The following is a 24,615-nucleotide window of genomic DNA, read 5'->3' as shown; positions in this document are numbered from 1 at the left end:
ACACTTCAAAAACTCAATCTGCATGCCAACGTGAAGCAAGATTTCACTGAATCAATGCAATGGGCAGATTAATCTCAATAAAACTCAGTGAATATATGTAACATAACGAGTATGTTTAAACCCAGAGAGAGACAGACCTGTGTTGGCATCTTGTTTACAGAGTTTGATGCTTGATTATCTGTGACAAAGAGAGATAGAGAGAGAGAGAGAGAGAGAAAAAGATGAAAATCTAACCCATCTCATCCAGACACACTTTGCAGTAAAAGAGGCTTTAGTGACACAGTAATAACAGGTTAACATGCCACCTTTACATCCCAGGTTGCACTGCATGGAATCATGATGTCATTTCAGCTCCTGCCGTCTCACACTCTCACCTGTTTTTGATGCCATGGCAGCAGCAGAGGGCGGTCCGACCGCCCCCGACCCCGTGGCCGCCGGGCCTGTGGTCGCCGGAGACGAGGAGGCGGAGGCTACGCCTATCCCGGCGGCGCACTGGGTGGGCACGCGGGCCGTCGTCACGGAGACGCCGGCGCTCGGCGTGCTGATCATCCCGCTGCCCCCCTGGTGGACCGGCCTCGCCACCGCGGCCTGGCCGGACGAGGATGATAACGATGAGGGCGTCGAAGACGTGGTGGCACTGGTCTTCTGCAGGATGAAGGTCGTGCCGGGGGTCGTGGTCTTGGCCTTGTTGAGGTTGTTCACGGTTGCTAGGGACGACACGGGGATGAGTCCGACCCCACCGGCAGTGTTGTGCGTGGTTACCAGCGCGCCGCTCTGCCCGTTGGCCATCGCTAAGGGCAACTGGATCAGCAAAGGCTGGATCGACACAGGCTGCGACCCCGAGGTCGCAGGTGACGAGGTCATGACCCCGGTGCCCGGGCCAGTTTTCAGCAGCAACGTGCCAGTCTGGGTCTGACCCGTCAGCGTGGATGAAGACGAGGGGGTGGAGCTTGTCGTCGTGGAGATGATCTGCAGAATGGGGGGCGCAGGAGAAGCCAGAGCGGAGGAGGTGGGTGTAGCCGGGGTGGAGAGGGGTTTGGGCTGGGCTGGTGTAGCTGGGTAAGAGATCAATGAGGAAAGAGTTTAAGAAGAGCAACTAATAGACAGTCTCTCTTTCAGCTGTCAGGTAACGCCTCTTATAAAACTTACCAGAACTGGTCGCACTTGGACTCTGATTGTTCATCTTAGGGTCCACTGTGACCTTAACAGTCCTGCAAAAAAAAAAGAGAAAAAAAAGCCAGGTTTACAGACAAATTATCAATAGAAGTTCATGACCAGACTCAGTCGGGCCACACATACAGTATACTCTATATGTGGATGACAATGAAATTCTGCATTTCACCACCGGGGGGAGTGAGACATCACTGAAAACTTTGAGCTGTGTGATGTGAAAGCATAGATCCAAGAGTCTTAACAGCTACAGGTTTTACACATGAGAGATCGGAGAGTTGTAATCAGCCGACATAATAAAGATCATGCAAATGTATGGAAATGCTGACAGATAATCAAACAGAAACACTGGAAGGTATAAGATAGCAAGAACAGTTTATTTACCGTTGGGCATTTTGAGCTGTGTTGGCAGAAGACGTAGCCTTTGCAGCAGCAGCGGCGGCAAGTGCCTGATGAAAAAAAAAAAAAGAAAAAAAAAAGAAAAGGTAAACATTTTTTTTAAAAATTAACAGAATGTTTGTTTTTCAGCTTCTGGTTCTCCGTACTGTGGCCATTCCATGCGTCTCCTGAGGGCATAAAAAAAAATGAATATCTAAAATGTGGTGAATTATTTAACAGGGTCGGCCTAACACACCTCTTGAGTTTTCTTTGTGTTCTCGGACGCCTGATTGGCGGCTCCAAACTTCTTGGCCAGTCTCGCGATCTTGGCCTAAAATCAGAAGAAACAAAGTCATGAAGGAAATCAAGGCGTAAGTGTGAGGGAAAAAATGTTGATCGTAGCATCGGAAGCCAGTTTGTGCAAAAGTGTGTGTGTGTGTTTGTGTGTGTGTGTGTGTGTGTGTGTGTGTGTGTGTATTTGTGTTTACACCTGTGAGCAGAGTCTTTTCAAATGGCAAAATCATTAATCCTAGAACCTAGCCAAAGACTCTCGGGTAACACGAATGCGGTCGTCTTATTAATTCAAAAGGTGAAGTGTAGCAACTCTTCACTCCGTATATCAAACCAAAACAGCTTTCTCCCCCCCCCCCCTCGGAGGGACGGCAGTTAGACAAACAGCCAAGCGAGCGGTCATAGTAAACGTTCGCATTCCACAGACGCGTGAAAGCCGGTTGAGTGAGTTAAAAAAAACCCCAAAACAAACCAAAAAAAAAAGGCTGACGGGGGTAAAACGCTGTCTGACCTGTAGTGTGTTAAGGGTTGTCTGGTGTTTAGTGGCACAGTCGATCTTCTCCACCCTCTCTCTCAGCTCCTGTAAACTCTGGTCGAAGACGGTGAGCTGCAAAGCCCGCAATCTCTCCTCAACCAGCTGCTGCACCAACTGAATCACGGGAAAGAGAAGGATTTAAGTCTTAGCCGTTCACGTAGACACAGTAACCAGTCCCCCGGCTGATGCTTTTTTGTGCCCCTGTGAAACATTCTGGAGTAGTCATGGACTTGCTGTTTTTTCGTCATTCCATATTACAGTACTGACTTACAAGACCACAGCGTAATGACTTGTACTAATACAGACTAGGGTTAAATATGAAGTCTATGCAAAATAGGATGTTCTTCCATAATAATAATAATAATAATGATAATATTAATATTAATAATAACAACAACGATAATAACTATTATTATTATTATTACTGACACATCATCAATAACAAAATAACAATAATAATAAAATAGACAAGATTTAACAAAATTAAACAGTTAATGTTTATTCCCCCCCTCTAATATTTAATAATAAATATTTAATTAAAATAAAAACAACATTAAGAATTTAATCAAGCTAGCATTTTTTATAACTACTGCATTCGCAATTACTGCAATACTACAGAGGTCTTACTCCCACTGCTGCAAAACTGTGAATAGAAACTTAAATTAACTGACATAGCTGATGCAGGATTAAATCAAATGAAACATTTTAAGAAATAAAATAAACATTGAATGTCATCATTAAAATTCTAACGAAGAAATATAAGAAATCAATTTAACATTAAGAAAATCGACAATCATGAAAAATAAATAAACAAATAAATAAACGAATAAATAAAAATCACGCCTCTCACCTTTTCCAGTTTGAGCCGACTGCCAGCGTTGGCCGTGATCTTCAGTTCCAGTTGAGCCTCCAGTTCCACACCTTCCACCTTCTGCCTCTTCTCGTCTCTTTCGCTCTCTGCACCTTTCCCTCCGTTCTCCTCCTCCTCCTCCTCTTCCTCTTCCGCTCGGCCTCTCTTCCTCCCGGTGGGAAGGCTGTCGTCGGGCGCTGACGTGACACAGCCATAAACAGAGCGGGTCTTAATTCAAAGGCATTCGTTCTATTCTACGGTCCTGTCATAATGTGTTTTACATCACTGTTGAGTCGACTTCATCGGCGTGCCAGGGCTATCTTTAACGATTACAAACAATCTTGGCTTTTTCGTATGTGTTACTGAGCGAGCAGGGGGGGATGTAAGAATATTAAAGTCGGTTTGAAGACGGATTTCTCCGGGAAAGACAAAGCGTTGTCATGAAACGAACAGTAAACTTTTCATTTTAATTTTTAATTCGCAAAAAAAAAAAAAACATGAAGAGAGAGAGAGAAGGAGAAATTACGACCCCGAATTTCAGATTGAAGGGGCCTGAAAACCATGCTCAGCCCAGGCTAAATACTCAAGAGTAAATTACTGGGTTATTTTAAATAAGGCTCTTCCGGCCTGTCATACTCCACCAGCCACCAGCTGACTCCACAATTCAAAAGCAACGAGTAATGTGTACTCAGGACAGGACGCGACCGCAGTCAAGGAAAACTACACAGGCGTGACTGTAACACTTGATGAGTTGTTGAGATGACTTATCGCATGTGTCACTGCTTTTACGAGTCCCAGTCTGAGTCAGAGTGAGAGTCAGAGCATGTCTGCGTGGTGTCCAATAGCAACGAAAGATGGGTGTTTAGAGGCAATCATGCGGAATATCTGAACTGGACAGGATAAAAAAAAAAAAAAAAAAAAAAAAAAAAAACATTTGCGCTCTGCCTAGCATCAGAATCACTTTGAATCAGATTTGGATTTTAGTCTGTGACTAAAGATGAATTCGAGTCAAATATCTTACTTTAAACAAATAAATAAATAAATAAACAGGTGTCTGTCACACCAAATGACCAGAAGGATCATAAAGTGGCCTCCTGATTGGGTGACGTAAATTCACTGCAGGTGAGCTTACGTCTGCTCCTCTGATTACCTGTGCTAAACGGCGTACCTTTTTTCGTTTCGCAATTCCTCCGTTTTGCCACGAAAAAAACATGCGATTCCTCCATGTCTCCTTTGAGGTGGATGGAGTTTGAAATGCTACATCAGAAGCCCAGTGCTAATACATCTCAATTTTTTTAAGGATTTTTTTTTTTTTTTGTTCAATCCCAGAGGTGAATTTTTTTTTGGAACATGGGACACACTGATAAAAGATAAGGACCAAGATATAGAACACATTCCAGTGTTTTTGCAGCCAAAGGAACCATTTTATACCTGTGTCCACTGAACCAGCAGATCTGGGTCTGGGGGAATCCTTCTCGTCCTTGACTTTCTCGCTATCCGAATCCATCTTTTCGTCTTTCGTATCGTTCATGTCATCCCTCTCTCCCTGCACGTCATCCTCCTCGCTGAGACAGAGGAATCCCTCTTTCACGTCGGGGTCCGATTCCAGGCCGGCCGACTGGGCCGGGGACGAGGGAGAGGAGGGAGACGACAACTTGCTGCTCTTCTCCTCGGGGGAGCTGGCGGGTCCGTCATCCACGTCCATGGTGACGGGTTCCTCTTTTTCCGTCTTCTCCTCTTTCTTCGGTTCTTTCGCGTCTGCCTTTTTTTCCGATTTCGCAGGGGATGACGGAGAGTCCAAGGAACGGGCGGCTTTCCTTTTCCCCTGAGGTTTCACATCCTGGGGGGGGGGGGAAAGAGAAGACAGAGAGAGACTTGAGTACAATTCATAACAGAAGGACAATATCACTGGACCGACCAACCATCTCAATCTCTGCTATCATCTCCACCCCTGAACCCTGCTCTCAACGCGTTTGCCTAGAACAGAACTACTCCACCGAGGTTCCTCGAAGACCCCATGAACCGCACCATCCCACCCCAGTTTAACCTAGGGCTCAGGTCTGATAATGTGGCTAATCTGATGCACTTATTTGGCCTTGTGTGTTCTACCTATGATAGGACAAAAACAATTCATCCAAAATTTGGATTTGAGGGCCAGAGTTGAGCACCACTGGCCCAGAACAGGTGTTGCTTGGCATTGAAATGAGGAACGTTATTTAAAGCGGTAGGAGCTAATCTTAGATGAACCCGCCTTGCCACAGAGTAACTCTAAAACCATGTGAACATCCTGTTCCCTCATGATCGTCTGCTGTTTCCTGTTACGCGGAGACCAACCTCTGAATCCATTTCCTCTTTGTCTGGCTTGGTTTCCTCTTCCTTCTTTTCACCTTTTCTCTCCTCTGTTTTGGCAGACTCCTTGGTTCTTTCATCCTTTTTGCTCTTCTCCGTCTCTTTCTTCACGGCCGGCGACGGTGAAGAGTTTTGGCTCCTGATGGCGGCTGCGGACGGCGACGGGGAACGAGAGAGAGCGAGGGTGAGGAGCGGAGAGTGAGACCTGGGCGACTTGGAGTCCGTCTCCTTGTGGTTCGTCTCTTTCTCTTTCCCCTTCTTTCCGTTCTCTGCGTGCGTGCCGTTCACTAATGGGGTGTGGGGTCGCGAAGAGGAGGAGGAGGAGGAGGAAGATGATGTCAGGGTGTTGTGGAGAGCTTCCAGCTGCTGCCGGTCGCTCGTCTTCATCGTTTTCCTAGCGCGGAAGATCTTTTTCTGGGGTTCCTCTGCCACAGCAACCTCCATTTTTCACCTGTGGAGCGAGAGAGAGAGAGAGAGAGAGAGAGACAAACAGTGAGTTAATCAGTGAAACACAGGTGGTTTTAGTACCTTGCAGTTCTGACTGGGTCCTTTGGTCCAGTTACACTGTGCACACCGCTTTGCTCCCTAATGCAGCAAAAAGATTCACACAGCGTGGCCAGAAAGTATCTGAAAACTACCACTAGGGTGCACTCTAACGCCTATGTTCCATTTCTCTTTTGTTCCAGAAGCTTCTCTTGACCTCCTAAAAAAAAAAAAAAAAACCATTCTGGCTAGTTCTTTTTGTCATGGAGGTTTTGACCTGTGGCTGCCTGGTCCTAGTAAATCCACAAAAGACAGTTGGACCACTAAGTTTCTCTGAGGTCAAACTGGACCCTACTCTCACATTCCTGACCCAGGAATGAAAAGGTCAGTAATGTGAAATACTCCCCAGAGTGGGGAAGGACACAGCAGTCAGACCTTTCCTACATCAGTGTTCTCTCTCTCTCCATTCATGTAATCCAATTTTCATACCTTTAAATGAATGTTCACTACAGCAGCACTTCTGTAGTGAAAGTGGTTTGAAAGAACAGAGAGGGAAAAAACCCTCTCTCTCTCTCTCTCTCTGTCCCCTCCCATTTGCCCTGATTGGACAGACCCTCAGCAAATCAGCAAAGTAGAAAAATCAGCCTTGCTAGCGACAAGGACAAAGCATATCATGTAATGCTGAGATGATTTGCAAAGTTTAAACTGCGATTCGTAGCTTGATTTCGGGACTTCACTTCCCATCTCAAGGACTAGATTAAAATCACTAACACCCAATCTAATCATTCATATCAAGAGGATCTTTGACTGTACTGTAACGTTTCATTTGCATTAAAATTTAAGTTCACTGCACAGGGGGAAAATGAAACATTTGCTCCTGTGAGACGCAGACCAGCGCAGTTTTATTTTAGCATTAGAGCTAATATCACAAAGGTCGTCCACAAGGTCACCTTCACGTAAAGGTTCAACTCTGTCTGAGAGCTGTGAGATCAAGAACAGCCCAGCTCAGGGATATATATGATTTCTCTGTCGTCTGTCATTTGCCCGAGAAAATACCTGGATTTGTTTATAGGGTTTCTAATAGTAAAGGTTTATGTCAACTATTGCTGTGTGACTACGATTGCTACGTAACGCATACCTATAGCCTGCTTGAATTTAATACTTAAAAAATACTGGAACAAAAAAAAAAAAAAAAAAAGAAGGAAAAAATTACAATAAGTACATAAAATACAAAACAGAACAACAACAGCGCTATTAAAAAAAAAAAAAAAAAAAAAGATTTATCATGAATTCTGTTAACCCGTTTTCAGGTTAGGGTCATTCCCTGAAACAAACCAGCGATCACACAGGCCTATAAGCTTAGAGCTTAGTTTTAGTATGACATCTTTTTATTTATTTATTTTTATTAAAAATCTGTGCTGGCGTGGCAAGCATCCACATGCTTACCTAGTGTACACCATGTGGGCTAACGTCATTCTTTACACATCTGCTCTAATACAAACAGTCTATACAAATTTACTGCATAACACTGCATAACCTGTCATCTACATCAGGCAAAAAAAAACAAAAACAAAAACAAAAAAACAATCAGCATCAAGTCTGAAGTAAAAAGAAACAAGAGCCCTTGGATCACTGGGATATAATTAGTTCTGGACAAGGTTTTAAAAATAAAAACAACAAAAAAAAAGAGTTCAATAAAAATGTCTCCGGGAATGTATGTGAGCTTAAAATAGTTTCTTCATACCTGAGGAAGAAAAAAAAAAAAGAAAAGAAAAAATAGCCTAGCTAATAAAAGATACGGCACTAATTTAGCTCTGGGGGACAATCAGTGAAAGGTGTTACCATTCATGTAAGGGAGTGTAGCGTGACAGTGTGTTATAAATGAATTCATCAAAACCTACACTGGTCTTCAGTATGAGTTACTATGGATACAAACAGTAGCAGGGCTGAATCCCCGGGGGGGGGGGGGGGGTGTTGATGATCAAAATTTCACTCCCCCCCCCCCCCCCCCCCCAAAAAAAAGACAATTCACTCATGACAACTGCTGTGACCGAAACTAGATATTGGTGAGTAGGACAGAATGACTTTTCCCTCCAAACCGTAGCTTCAACTGCGTGAGGTTTAAAGGATCTGCTTCTGAGAAGAACCCTAGCTCTGACTCCGCAGCCTACTGACTGTGAAGACCACACAAGGACACCATTCAGATCAGGCCAGTTGCTTACACCGCACGTCCAAAGTCATTATTTGTAATAATTGAGGATATTAGACGCTGTTCACCATTGCTGAGGCTCTCTCTGAGCCAAACCTAACAATTTCTGGCACTCAGGGTAGCGAAGCATAAACCAAACCAAATATAAATATCCTGTTAGGCCGTAGTGCAAACAAAACAAAACAAACACACCACACAAACGCTTCAAAACTTGGCATAAACACACGCTTTCACCATCACACGTCAAATACGGGAGGTGAGAGACACGAGATGGATAGAAAGGAGGAAGAAGAAGAAGAAGAAAAGGGGGAGAAAAAAAAAAAAGAGAGAAAAAAAATTCCACCGTTGCAATTTCTGCTGCAGCGCTGCTGCATATATGCAAGCTGCATTACCGCTGCCGCTGAAGTCTCTGCCTATATTTAGCCCTGCTCTGCCAGTTCTGCACTGCAGCTGTGCCTCCACCAGTGAAGACTCTCTCGTTTCCTGTCAGCAAGCTCTTCTTCAGTGGAACTCTCCCCCTCGGGCTAGTATCCATGACAACCGGAACACAGAATTTTTTTTTTTTTTTTTTTTTACTAAATCGAGGGGAAAGATCAATGGAGCTGAGAGAGAGAGAGAGAGAGAGAGAGCGACTAGCTTCCTTTACACGCAGCGTTCCGCCAGTGTGTTAAGTAAAGGTGAGGATGAGAGGGAGTAGGAGATGTTAAATCAAATTCATACACAGATTTTAATAACGACGAAATTGTGAATTCTACTGGCTCAATTTTTTGGTTTTTTTTTTTTTTAATCTCATTTTTTCCGCTGCTTGAAGTGTAGCTATGTTTCAAAAACACACGAGAGGCAAAAAAAAAAAAAAAAAAAGAAGAAACTAAAAAACAAACCAGGGCGAATGCAGAAACTGCAGGACATGCCTTGTCTTCCAAGCGCATGAACCATGCAGCATAAGCTAACGGCGTGAAGAGTCTCTGTTAGCAAAACTGAGGGACACTGAAGAATGGGGAAAGAAGTCCACCAAAGCAGAAGAGCTTCAGAAACTTCAAACAGAAGACTGGTTTGTTTGTTTTTTTTCCTCTTTGAAGCATCATTCGTTCGTAGAGGTGTAGGTATTTGACAAATTATTCGCGTTAAATCACATCACAACCCAAACCCGAAAGGTCAAAACGGGTACGAGAGAGAGAAAAAAAAAAAAGATCAAAAAAGTTTGACAGGCCACATCTTTCACTTGGTTCCCACTTCTTTTTTTTTTTTTTTTTTTTTTTTTAAATAGAGGACTAAACACTCTCAGATTGAGTGCTAGAGCTGAAGGAAGAAAAAAAAAAAAAAAAAAAAAAGACTGCTAGCATTCAGTGCCATCCTCAAGTCAATACTGTGGTTTTTTTGTTTTGTTTTGTTTTGTTTTGTTTCTCTCTCTCTCGGTATTCCCCTCCCCCACACCAGAGCCAGGCCATTCTGCCGTAACCGGGTTGAGTCTGGCTCACGTCTGCACAGACTCAAAATGGCGGCCGGAGCCGCAGCGAGCTGCCAGGTTTTATAGCTCCACAGTCGCCCCTGCAGGAGCTGATAACTCCTCCTGAGACAGGGCCTACTGTTCCTCCTGCCCGACGAGCGGCTGGATCCAGAACAGGGCTTTGATGGCGTTCCAGGTTAGACGAGGATTTTTTTTTGTTTGTTTTTTTGTTTCTTTGTTTTGAGCCACCAGATTGGGATTTATGTTGTTTTGTTTTTTTTTTAAAAAAACTTTCGCAAATTTGATTTTATTAATATCTTGTGCTGCTTTAATTCTTTGTGTCAAACAGTCTTGTATTTTCCGTGTAACTTGCTCGAGTTCTGCTGTCTATCTAAAAAAAATATATATATATAAAAAAAATTTTTCCATTCCAATAAAATCACTAATTAAAAAACAAATTCACAAAACTGACGACGCTCCCATTACAGTGCTCCAAATCTTTCCCAAACATCAGGCAAACAGCAAACATACTCTTTAAAGAGAGTTCCTCATCTTGGTCTCCTTACCTTAGTCCCATCCAGCTCAGTCTCCTGATACGCTCACCTACAGCGACACGACCGTTTCAGCCGGATGACTCACGCACCCTCCGCACACAGCTGCATCTCCCATTACTACAGAGTGCAGGTGGAAAGCCCTCCATAAACAACCGAGGCATGAATAAAAACAAACACGCGAGTCTTCAAGACACACGCCCAAATGTTCTCTCCAGAGTGGGTTTTTTTTTTTTTTTTGTAAGTGATAAGTAGGAATACTGGTGAAGAAAAAACAAAAGACTTAAATGTGTCTGACCAGAAAAAAAAAAAGAGAGGAAAAAACGGATTGTTCTGTTTCTCAGCGGCGTCCGTGGTAACGACAGGTGATAGTTTGAATATGGACACCGTTCACACCTAAGGATTAGTTCACTGATCCATATGAAAACAGCCTCGTAAGAGAAAAACAAAGGACAACTCTTCAGATAAGTATCGTACCACGGTAAATTCACTCTAACGTTGGCAACAGCCTAATAGCGGTATTCACTAGGGGTGTAACGGTACACTTATCTGTACCGTACTGTTCGGTACAGGACGTACGGTTTGCTGCGCTTTGTGATCTGAGTGAATATGGTCCAGCTTTAACCCCGCACGTTACGTGCCTGGCTTTTTACGCTCTGACGGTCAGTCGACCAAACCGTGAGTGAATGAAGTGATACTTGACAAGATCCAGTGCACCCTTCTCTTCTACACTTCTGTGTGCAGAACTAAAACTAAGTTTCCTCTCCGATTCTATAACGGAGCTGTAATGTAGCAACTGAATTAGCACATGTTCAGTGATGCAGCCTCTTTAAGTATGGAGGCCGCAAAGCCAGAGCTTGTATCCTTCCTGTATCCTTCAGGTCTCCTGTTTGGGAACATTTCGGTCTTCCGTTGAACGACAGCCCCCCCCCCCCCCCCTACCCAAAGCGTACCAAACCTTGACCTCAAAACTGAGAGTCTTACTGAACTGTGACTTTTGCGTACCCTAGTATTCACCGACAGGCTGTAGTTGAAACAGTGGCGTGTTGGAGAAGAGACAGCAAATCGCCTGCTGCTATAATTCAATTATATTTCAGTTCATTTTTCCTTGTCTGCATGTATCTTCATTCCAGCTACTAATGCAGGCAGAGTGTTTAGCTTAATCACAGACTTTAAGCTGGCCTAGAAAAAGCCAAGCCTGTAGCAGATGGAGTAGACTGTCCACACAGTATTACATTTAACATTACATTTAACAATACAAAGTTGTGTTATAATAAATAGAAGGGATTTTGGTTGGGTTTTTTTTTGGTAATAGAGGAATAAGAGGCACTGTTGGTCTTTCCAGTCTAAGAGGAGCAGTTGTAGCCCCGGTTTTATCAGGTTAATAATTGGAAATGTAGAAAAGCAGAAGTGAGAGAAAGGGCTGGTGCATTAAAAAGAGAAGGGGTAACACAGACCGATGAAAAAGGGTGAAAGGGTGGGGATAAACAGATGTCCGGACGGATGGATCGGCGTTTGGGGGGGGGCGAAAAGGAGGAAGGAGGAGATGGAAAAACAGACAAGAAAATGTCTCATAACAACAGACGAGCGGGGTATGTTAGACGCACGCTGTGTAAGAGTTTAACCAAAGCAGAGGACGGTACAGAAGGGTGAAATGAAAAAATAACTGAGGAAGGATGAGGGGATAAACAGACGGATGAAGACGACGGGAAAAGAAAGGGTAACAAGGTTACCGCGTCGTTACGAGAGATTTATGGAATCTGTGGTTATAGTAACCGCTGTTACCGATGGATATATTTACGAATGATGGTTGTTTAGCAGGTAGCTACGCAGAGTGGGTGGCTGTTAAGAGGAGTCTTCTTAACAGACAGCATACAGTAATTTCACAGACAGATTACAGAACTGAGGCAGGATTGATAGAGGAAAGAGGGGATGAATAGAACAACAAGAAAAAAGGCAACAGACTTTCGGTCCAGTTATGACGGGCGTATTGCTGGCATAGTGAACAGTAAAAGTCCTAGTGATTAATTAGCGAAAAGCTTGCTTAACCAGACACACAATCACAAAATAGGAACGAATGAATAAATACAGAACAGAACAGAACAGAGGGGATGGACAACAGTTTTGTGGTAATAATTAAGAAGAGGACATGGAGAACATTAGAACATCTCTTTTTAATGCACCAGCCCTTTCTCTCACTTCTGCTTTTCTACATTTCCACTTATTAACCTGATAAAACCGGGGCTACAACTGCTCCTCTTAGACTGGAAAGACCAACAGTGCCTCTTATTCCTCTATTACCAAAAAACCCCAACCAAAATCCCTTCTATTTATTATAACACAACTTTGTATTGGTGACAAATGTTGAATGTAATACTGTGTGGACAGTCTACTGGACCTGCTACAGGCTTGGCTTTTTCTAGGCCAGCTTAAAGTTCTAATTAGAACATTAAAATGGTCTAATGGTCTGGATGGATGATGGATACATGCATGGGGAGGACAGAGGGAGACATGGGGGGAGAGAAAGAGGGATGGGGTTAAAGGACAGAGAGTGCTGAGGAGCTGTGTGGTAAAAAAAAAAAAAGAAAGAAAGAAAGAAAGAAAGAAAGAGTGTGTATTGCATGAGCCACACTAACTGTTCACTGAGGAGTACTGGGGACTGTGAAATCAGCTGGTACTGGAATGGTTCAGATTTAGCTTTCTAAACATTCTGAGCTTTTTTTCCACCTCCCCCGAGTATAAAACCGCTAATATCTGAGAATGTATTAAAAACAGCAGAATATCTTCAATAAGACACTAAAATTCAACAATACTTTAAGGTATCTTCCAAGCTGTAAGAAAAGTTACCTTCTTAGCATCAGAACCTAAGAACATAATTAAGACTTGACATTTTTAAAGAGCAGCAAATTGGGTATTTCAAGCTAAATTAATTAGTAACAAAACGGCCCCGTTCATTGTTTTCTCCCAAAGGGACAGATGAACGTACATGCCTGCTTTTCCCTGAGAAAGCACTCCCAAAAATATTCTACCCCAGTGCCAACAAAGGGCGCATTCCCACCAGACTCTCTTGCCCTAACCATATCAAGACAATGCAAAAAAGCCCTCAGTGCAAATACCATAGCGTGATGTTCACATTCGCCTGCTACGTCACAAGCTAACTGAGCTTCTTCTAGTTACAAAACAGGTGAAAAAATGAAAATGTTTGTTAATGACATTAAGTATTTGTTACTAGCAGACTGTGGCTAACTGCAATAATCCGACGTTCACCTTGGAAATTAAAGACCAGAACATATAACTGGTGTTTCCTGCTGTAATTTGCTAGCAGTCTGTGCTGCTGTGTTAACACTCACAAATCCAGCCACGGTGCTAACCATCTCACCAAGAAAGGAAAACCTTCAAAAGGCAGAATCCACAGTTAAGTTAAACAATTACTGTTCCAAAATAAACAACAACAACAACAACTATATATATATATATATATATATATCAACTTTTTATTTTGTTTCTGAATACCCCAACAGATAACAGACAGGTGAGTTCGGATCACCATCATCTAACTCCATAACACTAACTGCAAAAGAGATCAACTTAAACTTTGGGCGCAGTCTTCACACGGGGGCCAGTCGCAGTGTAAAGAGAGTAAGGACAATGAGAACGCGCTTGGCCTCCCACCGATTTCAACAGTCTGTTGTATGTCAGCAGGACAGAGGAGAGGGGGGAGGGGTACCGAACCAGGACACCACCACGTGTGGAGTGTGCATTTTTTAGCAGTGTTGTGGTCGTCCACAGCTACAGTCACCACTGAATTACAAAACACTCACAGAGACTCTGAAAAGCACGCGCTTCATTCCTATAAAAGGAGATTTTCTCACACACAAAGACCAACAGTAAATGTTAGTCTCTATGTCTCATAGATTCTGTAAAACCTTTCATTTGTCATGAGACAAAGAGCAACAATTTCCCAGCCTAGTCCTCTGCAACGGAGACAACAATAACAACTACAATTCTACAGAGTAAGAATACAACAACAACAACAACAACAACAACAAAAGGCAACAATGACTGCAGGCTGACCCCTCCCCCACTGCAGCACAATGAAGAACAGGGTGGAAAATTACAGACAGCCACGGACCGTACCATTCTGTTTAAGCTGGGGGGGGGGACATGTCTGAACACAAGGGGGAGCAAGTCAAATCCACAGAATATTCCCTTTACTGAGAGAAACAAGCAATCTCAAAAAACCAAAAAAAAACCCCCAAAACACTGAATTTCTATTATAGGATGGCTACTCATTCAAGTGTGCAGGCTCTAATATTTCATGTTTTCCTACATCTTGCTCTTTTGTGTAATAGTAGATTTCTTCTAAATCTGCTACGCCTACAACGCAACGGTGGTTTCAAAGCTAGCACAATGCCAGGATGCCTTCCAACGTTCCCAGAACGTTGGCATAGCGTGTACGGCTGAGGATCGGGATCCAGAGGAATCTCAGTGCATGCAGCGGTTTCTCGGCAACCTCTCTGTGTTCTTGGCCGTTTGCAAACCTCTGTGGCATTGCACACGGCTTTCTCAAGTCAGAGGAGGGCACGAACACGGCATAAACAAACAGGCTGCACAGTAATTCGGAAACGTTTCAGATAATCTGACCTTGAACTGGAAAACGCTCCGGCCTGATTGCTGATCACAAGCCTGGTTTCAAAATCCAAGCTTGACTCCGAACGTTGCCTTTGCAGCTTTGTTTATTTCTGTGCTAAGGTCAGGGACGCTGTGTATAGTGGACATGTGGAGCTATCGGATGTGCATCTGTCTATGGGAAACAACATTCCCTGTCTGAATTCCCATCTCTACCAGCTCTATGAAGTCACACAGAGTCCAGTCACCCGCGGCATTCCAGCTTTTATCCCTCGGGGACCTTGATCCTAAGTTTTTTTTTTTTTCCCTTCAAAAATGATAAACACTATGTATTATATTATAAGGGAAGACTTTAATTCAGCAGGTGGAATTAGGAGAAAATGGCTTGATATTAATTAATAAAATGATACCTCTTACAGTGCTTGAGCAGGGTAATACTGGCAATGGGATTTATCGCTGCCAAGGAAAGCCTGGCATTTTTACACTGACCCTGGAAGGGCTGTCTAAAATGAATGCAGTCGGTCTACTGGAGGAAAATACTGCATTGTGTTTATTAAAAAAAATATTGATACGCCTCTATTACAGTATGCTACTAAGTGTTTGGACGGATATTTCAGACTCCATATCCAAATGTCAGTTATGTTACGTCTGTTCCATTTTGGGTTTTTTTTTTCTTTTTCCTTTCTTTCTTTCAGGTCTGATGGTTTTTGTCCTCCCTGTCCTATGTTAAGTATCTCCAGGCCTTTTGATGTTGTCCATTTTATCATAACATTAAAGTAATGAATGTGTGATGTGAATAGACATTTCATAAATTATCCCATATTCGTATTTTCCCGATGGCCTGCTGTCAAGTCAATAAAACATATTTAAGATGTCAGAACAAGTCTGTAAAATGGTTACCCTTAACAGGACAGAGGTGTTCCACATCATATTGAATTATCTGTGAATATTTGTGTTTGTATTTATGTTTTTGTAGTGCAATAATGGCAGTACACTGCCACGCTCATTTAAAAGTCAAACGGCGTTAATATTCAGGTGTATAAATAAAGGCTGGTTGTTAAGGGAGAGGCCTTTCATGGGCGCCCCTCCCCCCACGCAGATGCCGAGGCTCACTCAGTGCTGCACTGACTCAAAATGGCCACCAGCTCCACTGAAAACCTAGAGCTGGTGCAGTTCAAATGATCACACTGCTGAAGTGCCCAAAAACCTCCCCCAAAAAAACCAACCAAACAAAAAAAAAAAATCTGTACATTAGTCCTGAAATCCAGATGATATTTTCTCTTGAGGTGGGTTCACGCAATTTTTTCCCATTGTCATTTTGCATTTAAACATGTTGGTTACTGTATACTAACTAGTTCACTCCATTCCTAGTTTTTGGACATAAGCCAACTTTTTTTCTCCCCTGTGAAAACCTATACTATGTTGTTGATATCTGTTGAGAAATGCTGTCCATGTTCTCCAGCTGATGCAGTAGCGTTAAGGACAAGGTGTGGTTTACAGTATCGTATACAATACCATTACGCAAGAGCGAGCTTTTCACTCTTAGCTCTTCATTCGGTTCATTCAGCGAGCGCTTCTCTGATGGCCTGGTCCAGCCCACGTCTCAAAGGCGGTCTTCATGCTGAGTAGGCTGAGTTTGAGTGGGGGGGGGAGACAGTTCTGGTGACCTGGTGAGGAGGGGGCGTTAGGGAAATGGCCGTGTGGTATGTCAGATTTCCTTATACCAAGTACTCAAAGTGTGTATCTATACTCATTGTACATCAATCATGTTTATGCATGTTACTGTGTGTCCACTTGTTCTCTCCTCAAATACCGCACCGTGTGCGTCATCGGGGCTGAACACGGATTTCTGAGAATTGTCCCACTGGTGTAGACAGATCAGAACCGATACCACGGAGAAAACCTGGCAGCTATTTCCAAAACTCTGTTTTATACAGCTCTCAGCATGCAAGATATGAAAGGCATATTTTCAACGACAACAAGAAGAATAGCACGATATTTAAAAACCTCAACACTCAGTTTGGTCTGGTTCATATCCACCGCAATAAACCGCTGTTAAATAAAGAACTATGAAATCTCACACACCCCCCAACATACTAAACATCTGATTTTTTTTTTTTTTGTGAATTACTATAACTAGCGATCGTATATACTGAAGTCATGGACCGCCATGTCACATGTGTGCCCACGCGCAACATGACGGTCACACACACACTCACACACACACACACACACACACACACACACACAACAGGATGTTTTACTGCACAGTCAGTCATGTATAATTTTTCCTCCAGTCCCATTCGTAAACCATTTTTTAGAGGAAATAAGCAAAAGTCAAATGAACAGTTTTTCACGTGTAAAACGTGCTGTTGCAACAACGGAAAAACATGGATCTGTGGGAGTCTCCTGAGCTGAATGGTTTGACCTTTGAGAGAGGTCAAGAAAGTAGGCCATCCACTAAGAGAGACAGAGCACTGGCATGGGTGACGTTGCTATTGTCACAGTGGCGCCTAAGGTGGGTGTGAGAGAGAAACAGTAGGGGTGGGATAAGAGCAGAAAGTCGGTCTATACCACGTGACTGGAGGGTGGCGGGATAGTTCTTTTAAGATGTTACCCTCTTGCACGCTGTACCGACACGTATTTCAAAGCATTTCAAAAGCAGATATGCTGAAGATTTATAACACACGTGTTAAGATCAGTAAAACATAACGTAGTGATAAAAAAAATAAAATAAACAAAAATAAACAGATATTGAGCTCATTTGATTTCTCTTGAAACTCAGCGAATTACCCTCCTGAAAACTTTATTATATGTAAGGGTCATGGGGAGCTATTTATAAAACCAAAAAATTCCCCCAATGACACAAAACATGCAAACACCTACACACATATAAAGAAAAAAAAATCTAGCCCCTCCCCCACCAAATGGAACAGAAAGCAGAGAGAGAAAAAATACTGCAGAGCATGGACTGTACCATTTAAAGGGTGGCATGGGGTGGGTGAAACAGTACAGGGAGCAGAGCTACTAAATAGAGAAAAAAAATTCATGAAGCATAAAAACAGAAAAATCAAATAAAATCATGATTAAATGAAAGCAAAAAAACAAAACAAAAAAAACCCCAAAACAAAACCATAAATCACTGCCATGATTCCACTTCTCACAGAAACACAACACTCCAGTATATGTTTTGTAGCTTGTTTACTGTAAACTATATTAATTAAATCACACACATCTGAATGTATTTACTTCAGTGCTAGTACTATAAAGCGCTCGGTGGGACTTAGCACAAACTAAGCTATATTTACAGCCTGTTTCACGGTAGGAGGTTGGCACATGTAGACAAAGTGTTTCAGGGAAAGGTCTGGAGACAGACAGCATGCATGAGAAGAATTGTTTTAACAGAAACAGAATCAATTGTGTCTGTTTTTGAATCATAACTAGCAGACTCATCAAGAAGTCGGGGGAAAAAAAACATTAATCAACAACAAATTCTCTTTTCCAACCCCCTTGCGCTGTCAGCCAACCAGGGAGAACAGCAACTAAAACCGGTTTGAGGCGGTTTGAACCAGCTGCAGACTTGCCAGTTGCTGAAATTGCCAGAAAGAGAGGGACAGATTTACACTTTCCACTCTCTGCTGTAGCTTCATAACCCACAGAAACTGGGCTGAAGAACAATGCCAAGTTTAATAAGAGAGCATATCTAGCCTAGTAAACTATAAAATTAGAGTGAAACCTTCTCTAACAAGTTATAGCTATAACAAATACATGCTTGAAAACGTGCTAATTATGGGCTTGCTTGAAGCAGCGGTGGTATTAATAAGACGGTTTGAAGCTCCAAGCAGGAACATTTGTGTCAATTTACTCATGTCCTTCAGATATATCGTGTGAAACTTCAAGTCTTGTAACACTCATTTCACAAAAGTCACTATGACTAAACATGTACACTTAGAATGGCCCAAACAAGATTTTGCATCCTGCCTGATCAGTCACATACAATCACACTTGAGGAGCTGAAATAATAATAATAATAATAATTATTATTATTATTATTACTATTATTATTATTATTATTATTATTAAAGATTTAGTACATCTATGTCAAAAAGGAATTAATTTTGCAGCTGAGCTGCAGAATTTAAGCTATAAAATGCTTGGTAATTAAAACATTGGGGTTTCAGGGAGTAAAAAAAAGGAGACCGCTTTACTGTCTGATAAAACTGAACTAATAAATTTAGAACAGTTCCCAAAGGCTGAAAGTAAACTTTCTTCAAAGTCTAGAAAATAACTAGATCCATATAAAACGATACATCTTTGCTTTGAACGCTCCTGTTAGGCTAATTATAAGGCAGTGGTGAGGTACTGTGAGGTGTCCACTCCATCCCAAAGCAGACATTTTGTAGAACTACCCCACTGCACTTTCACAAAATGGCCACAAGCTCAGCCAGCAATCTGAAAGTCCAGCAGCTGCACATTAGATGTGAACACTATACCAGGGCAGACTTAATGAGATGAGCACTGATGTATCAGGTTTACATTTTGTCATCAGGGATGTTTCATCATGTCTTGTGTCATGAATGAAGATTTATCTTAGTTCAAATTTTGGTTGTCAGCTGTCTGTCTCATGGGTTTTTGTACGGGGGTAAATTTATTTTCTGTCTGCTCTCTGGTAATTACATGACTCTCTCAGTTTTTCATCGCTTTCCAAATGATGAGGCACCACTGTGTCAACATTTCTGACATGAAAGCCTGAAACCACCTGCCAAATATCGACATATGACTGTAATCCATGTATGGTTTTTGTGGTTTATAATGCTCCTTCCATTAGATATCGTATCCAAATTAGTCGGATGTGGCTGTACTCATGTGGCAAGCCGAATCTTCAGTGCTCTAGACTTCATTGTTTTGCATAAAAACGCCATTATCCGTCGCTTGTACCATCATTTCACAGCTACTGTGCATTGTACCTTGGCATGTGACAAACAAAACTTTGAAACTTGAAAGTTTAAAAAAAAAAAAGAAAGTATTTTCCATTTCCCCATAAAGTCATATCTGCAGGCAAGGTAGAGGTTGTTAGACAAGTTTGCTCGCGCTGCCTGGTTAACAAGATGTTCATTATTCAAAATTTGGCAGCTAATTTGTTGCAGTCAGCCAAAAGATTGCACTGACTTATTAGCGGCTAATTAGTAGCAGCCAGAGAGTTAATTCTATCTCGTTAAAGGGTAATAATATTAACGACATGTTGACGAATAGTTAAACCTGAATATTAAGCATATGTTGCTTTGCTTTGCTTGCTCAGACCAGTTAGATGCTAGCTTGTGCTGACAAGTTACCGGCAAGTTGCGGTAGTAGGAAACACACCGTCTTAGTTGGCAGCTAACACAGGCTCCCAAGATGAATAAAAGAAGTAAGAATGTTTCGTCCTGACTGATTGGACCTTGTGCTACCGCTGGAGCGACGCCGGAGCTTAGACTGCGACACCGGCCAAACTGCATTACATCACCTACGTGCTTAATGGTTGAAGGGCTTACTGAGACTAAGTGGCCAGTTTGATTCCTTTGGCTACAGTTCAGTTCACTCAAAAGCCTCGGCCCAAGCAAAGCCCTGTGTGTGGCTCCAACATCACACGACTGTCCACTTGCCGAACAACAGTAAGACAGGTTCAGGGCGAGACAGAGCTCCAAAAAATGAAGATGGGACCAGCTGTTGCTTTATTCTGCGTGGTAGGCCTAACCAAATTCAAAGAGTTTGGCTCTTTACTGTAATTGTTAGTTTCTTCTGCATTTGTAAATTGATTCTTAGTCTGTATTTTCACTGCTTTGAACCAGATTTTAAATCCATCCACGCTGGGACATTTCGACTTGTAATGTTCACCATTATGAAGACTTGCCTCATACAATCTTCACTTAAGACCATGATGATCAAACATCCGGGTTGTAAAGGAGTTAGTCAAAGGGGAGGCAGCAAGGCTAGGTGTCCAAAGGCATTTCTAAAGCAGAATTTTCCCCTATCCACTCGCATTTGACATGCCCATTTCCCCCGTTCTCTTATAAGTCCCTAGCATCGGACGAACCCGCGTGGAAACGTGGGAGAACAAGGACTTGCATATGTGTCCTCTGAGCAGAGCAAAACCAGGTACCGGACAGTGCGGAAAAAGGTTCCCGGCAGGATTGAACACGCGTGGAGCCCCACACTCTGCATGGATCTCCTGCAACTATGCAGGCATGCCACCAATGCTCTGAGCCACCGAAGTACGACGACGAAGAGCGCATCCCCGTCCAGCCAACCCCGCACTTAGCAACGCTCGACCCAACAGGCGCCAACCCCCGAGATTCAAAATCAGAACCTCGGCGTTAGCGAGCGGCGCCTGCGGTTCTGCTGCCCGCGTGAGCAGTCTCGTTTGTGACTGGACGCACAAGATACGAAGATGTCACGTCGACATGATCAAGCTGTTTCCTAGACTGATCACGTCAAAGATCCGTGATTTTTGGTCCCCGCCTGTGCTGACATTTTACTGGCAACCACAAATGAGCTTCAACCTGCCACATGCCACCCGCGGTTTTCCCTTTTTAGTGGAGCAGGCCCCTTAATTCCTCACAGGTGTTCCAGATCTACAGCTAATATTGGTCTGTTTTCACAGATAAGACAAGAATCAGGAAACAAAGTGACAAATTAAACGACTAATTGATCGACTAACCCACAGCATGCAGACCTCTCTACCTGACACAGAAACACACTGACAGACAAAATTGTGCACAAAGATTACTGTACTCTCCAATCTGATCTGGTCTAATCTAATCTGCAGTGTTAACCATAGTTAATCAATGCCAAAAAAAAAAAGAGAAAAAAAAAATAGAGATTATTTGAACAAATCCAGCAGCATATGGTCACCTTGCATTTTAGACTGATTGACTGTTGCAGCTAAAATGGCCAGCAATAAAAAAATTTAGAGAGAAAGAGTTAAAACACCTCACGTTCGCAACTTAGCCAGTTAGCACAGTGCAAAGAAGACAGAAAAAGGTAACTCCACAGACATCTGTACAAGGTAAACAGAGGCAGACAGAGAGCAAGAGAGCTTTGACCTTAAATTGCAGTCTTCAGTTGCAGGCTGTGAACCAGTTTGGAGGGAAAGATTGCATGTGTGACTGCCCTCCTTGTGAAGAGCACACCACATTAGGAAGGAAAACGTTAGTGGGGGGAGGGGAATGCTAGGACCATACCATTTACTTCACAGAAGACATTTTTTTGCTCAACACATGTTCAGAACTTTGAAAAAAAAAAGCTAAAATGAGATCACATGAAATCCCCACATAAAATGACACTGGATTATGGAGTGAACATGTAAGTGTAAGTATGTTTTGGTTCTTTCCCTCTTAAAAAAAACAAAGAAACAAATAAAGAAAGAAACAAAAAAAACACTGACAAATGAACTATTGAAATTTAAACGAGTCACCCCTGAAAAAGAAGCAAAGAAGCCTTTGTACCACAGAAAAAACTCTGAACTTTCACCAAACACTACACAAGCAGCAGTGTGGCTCCTCCCTCACCGTTCTCTGCTATGGTCAAACTAGAACACAGTGGAAAAATACAGCCAAGCATGGACTGTACCATTCCCACAATTCAGGGGTGACATGCAAAATCACTTTCAACACAAGGGGGAGCCAGGTGGAAGCACGATTTAATCAAAAATGAAAAAAAAATGTGGCTATTCCAAACTAAATCTTTTAAATTAGCAAAAACAAACAAATTAGCCAAAACTCATCATAAAATCTTTTTTTTTTTTTTGAAACAGCACAATTAGACAGGACTCTAATTAGGCTGGACACCTATGTATGCAGTGCCTTGCGTCTCCAGCTAGCATCAAGCACAAGTGATTCCTCTGTCTCAGCATCTGTCTATGTGCAGTGAATCCACATTAACCTCACAGTACTGAATGACTGAGTACATTTCTGAGGGAAAAAAAAAAAACATACTGACATAGGCTGAGTAGGACAGTAAATCTACATTACACTGTGCGTAGCACTAATCCCTGGAGGAAGGCAGCATATAACCCTCCTGTGATTGTTAGCAGGCCCTGGGTAGGTGTGTCAGTACTTCACACCTACCCATCCCCCACTCTCCCTTACATGGGAGCCCATCCCCCCCGCTCTCTCTCACATAGCTGATTGTATCTGGGAAACCTAACGGAAAATCAAAAGGTATGGGGAAGTAAATGATGGCTGTGACTGCTTATTAAACTGCTTGGATTACAGTTTATTGATTTGAATGAGGCTGTTCTTAACCATCATCTTATTGTGAACTGAATCTCACACTCCACAGAGTGGAGTGAATAGAAGGTAGGCAGCCAACACTGGTGCAGTTTGGCAGGCTATATCTGTTTGGCCATCGCCCTTTACTGGACCCTTTACGCATAGAGGAACATACAGACGGTGTATGATGAGATTCAGACCAATTTCGTTTGTTTATTTGTGATGTGGAGTTGGTGTGTTAATCGTGTCACGGATATCAGCGAACTACGCTGAAATCTACTTCACACACGTCGTCTGCCAAGCCTATCCTGTAACTGCATGTCAATCAACTTACTGTACCTGAGCTTTAAAATGTATCAGCGTTGGCCTGTGTGGACAGATGTGTTGGCAGCATATTAAATTAATGGAGCGGAGTACAGTGACTCAGCAGAGGTTTCTAACTCACCACGTTCTGTCTTGTGAAGTTACTGTGAGATACGGCTTAGGTCACTCGAATGCTCCAAACGGTGAAGAATATCCCTGTGGAAAATAAATTACAGACCTTATGTCACAAATTCAGTCTCATCGAATATTGCGCAACATACAGAATAAAGAGGATGGAGCGACACAAAAAACATGATTTTACGATTTTATTTGAACCAATGAAGTCAGGCTGTTTGCTGATTGAAAAATAGAAGTAGCCTAAACAACACAAAGCCATTTTATTTTCAATTTTAAACCATCTGTAGATTTCTGTGTGTTATGCAGTGAATGTCTCTGGAGATAACTAATAACTATTATTAAGCATTATTAAGCAACTCACACAACCAGTAACTAATGGTAATTAATATCTGTGGTTTTAGCTATCAAGAAAAAAAAAAGGGGGGGGGTCAATGTATTTGTCAACACCACATGTGAATAGATATCACCTGACTGTCTCCCGTTCCTCTGACATCCTGTTAACCAATCAGGGGACTGTAACACAGACCGGTTTAAACCAGCAGAGACTTGTTCAGGTAATTGTATTCTGCTGAGGATAGAGTTACATCTCCTCACAGGGTCCCTGTCTCTCTCTCTCTCTCTCTCTCTCTCTCTCAGGAGCTAAGAACTTCAGCATTTAGTATACTCCAGAGATCCACCAATGATTGTTTTAGTTCTCCTCAAATGAGGCAGAAAAGGAGAAGACTCAGATATGTTCTTGAACTACTTATTGCACAGTTCTAACAAACTGTCACAATGTGTAAAAAAAAAGGAAAAAAAAGGCCCATTTCTGTTCTGGAAATTACACATATGTTTACATGTGTTTCTGTGTCACTAGGACACTCAGAGAGACCTGAGCAATGCAAACATTCTCTCAAAACCTTTAGGTGAGTTATCCATGTTTCCCACCTAAGAAAATAAAAAAAAAAATTGTTGGTACTCCATAACTGTTTTGTAATTTGTCCATTGAATTAGCTAGAAGCAATTAATATTTAAACTGTGTGTGTGTTGACTT

The 24,615-nt window shown here is 42.4% G+C and overlaps 1 protein-coding gene across 1 annotated transcript in view; it reads right to left on the bottom strand.

Annotated features, from left to right (window-relative positions):
• The window catches only part of atf7ip (activating transcription factor 7 interacting protein), a 29,407-nt gene extending 5,757 nt beyond the window's left edge, over window positions 1–23,650 (bottom strand). Inside the window, exons 1-10 of the mRNA XM_030780263.1 lie at window positions 23,587–23,650; window positions 5,727–6,024; window positions 4,671–4,956; window positions 3,225–3,421; window positions 2,351–2,488; window positions 1,805–1,879; window positions 1,555–1,619; window positions 1,150–1,211; window positions 375–1,055; window positions 138–178 (exon numbers count right to left, since the gene is read on the bottom strand). Coding sequence (XP_030636123.1) covers window positions 138–178; window positions 375–1,055; window positions 1,150–1,211; window positions 1,555–1,619; window positions 1,805–1,879; window positions 2,351–2,488; window positions 3,225–3,421; window positions 4,671–4,956; window positions 5,727–6,017 — 1,836 coding nt within the window. The 5' untranslated portion in view covers window positions 6,018–6,024; window positions 23,587–23,650. The remainder of the gene's footprint in view (window positions 1–137; window positions 179–374; window positions 1,056–1,149; window positions 1,212–1,554; window positions 1,620–1,804; window positions 1,880–2,350; window positions 2,489–3,224; window positions 3,422–4,670; window positions 4,957–5,726; window positions 6,025–23,586) is intronic.
• Window positions 23,651–24,615: the final 965 nt, after the last annotated feature.

Source organism: Chanos chanos, chromosome 7 (assembly GCF_902362185.1).
Source record: "Chanos chanos chromosome 7, fChaCha1.1, whole genome shotgun sequence".
Classification (NCBI taxonomy): Eukaryota; Metazoa; Chordata; class Actinopteri; order Gonorynchiformes; family Chanidae; genus Chanos; species Chanos chanos.
Note: the sequence above shows the minus strand (reverse complement) of the source record. Positions and strands in the feature narration are given on the sequence as shown.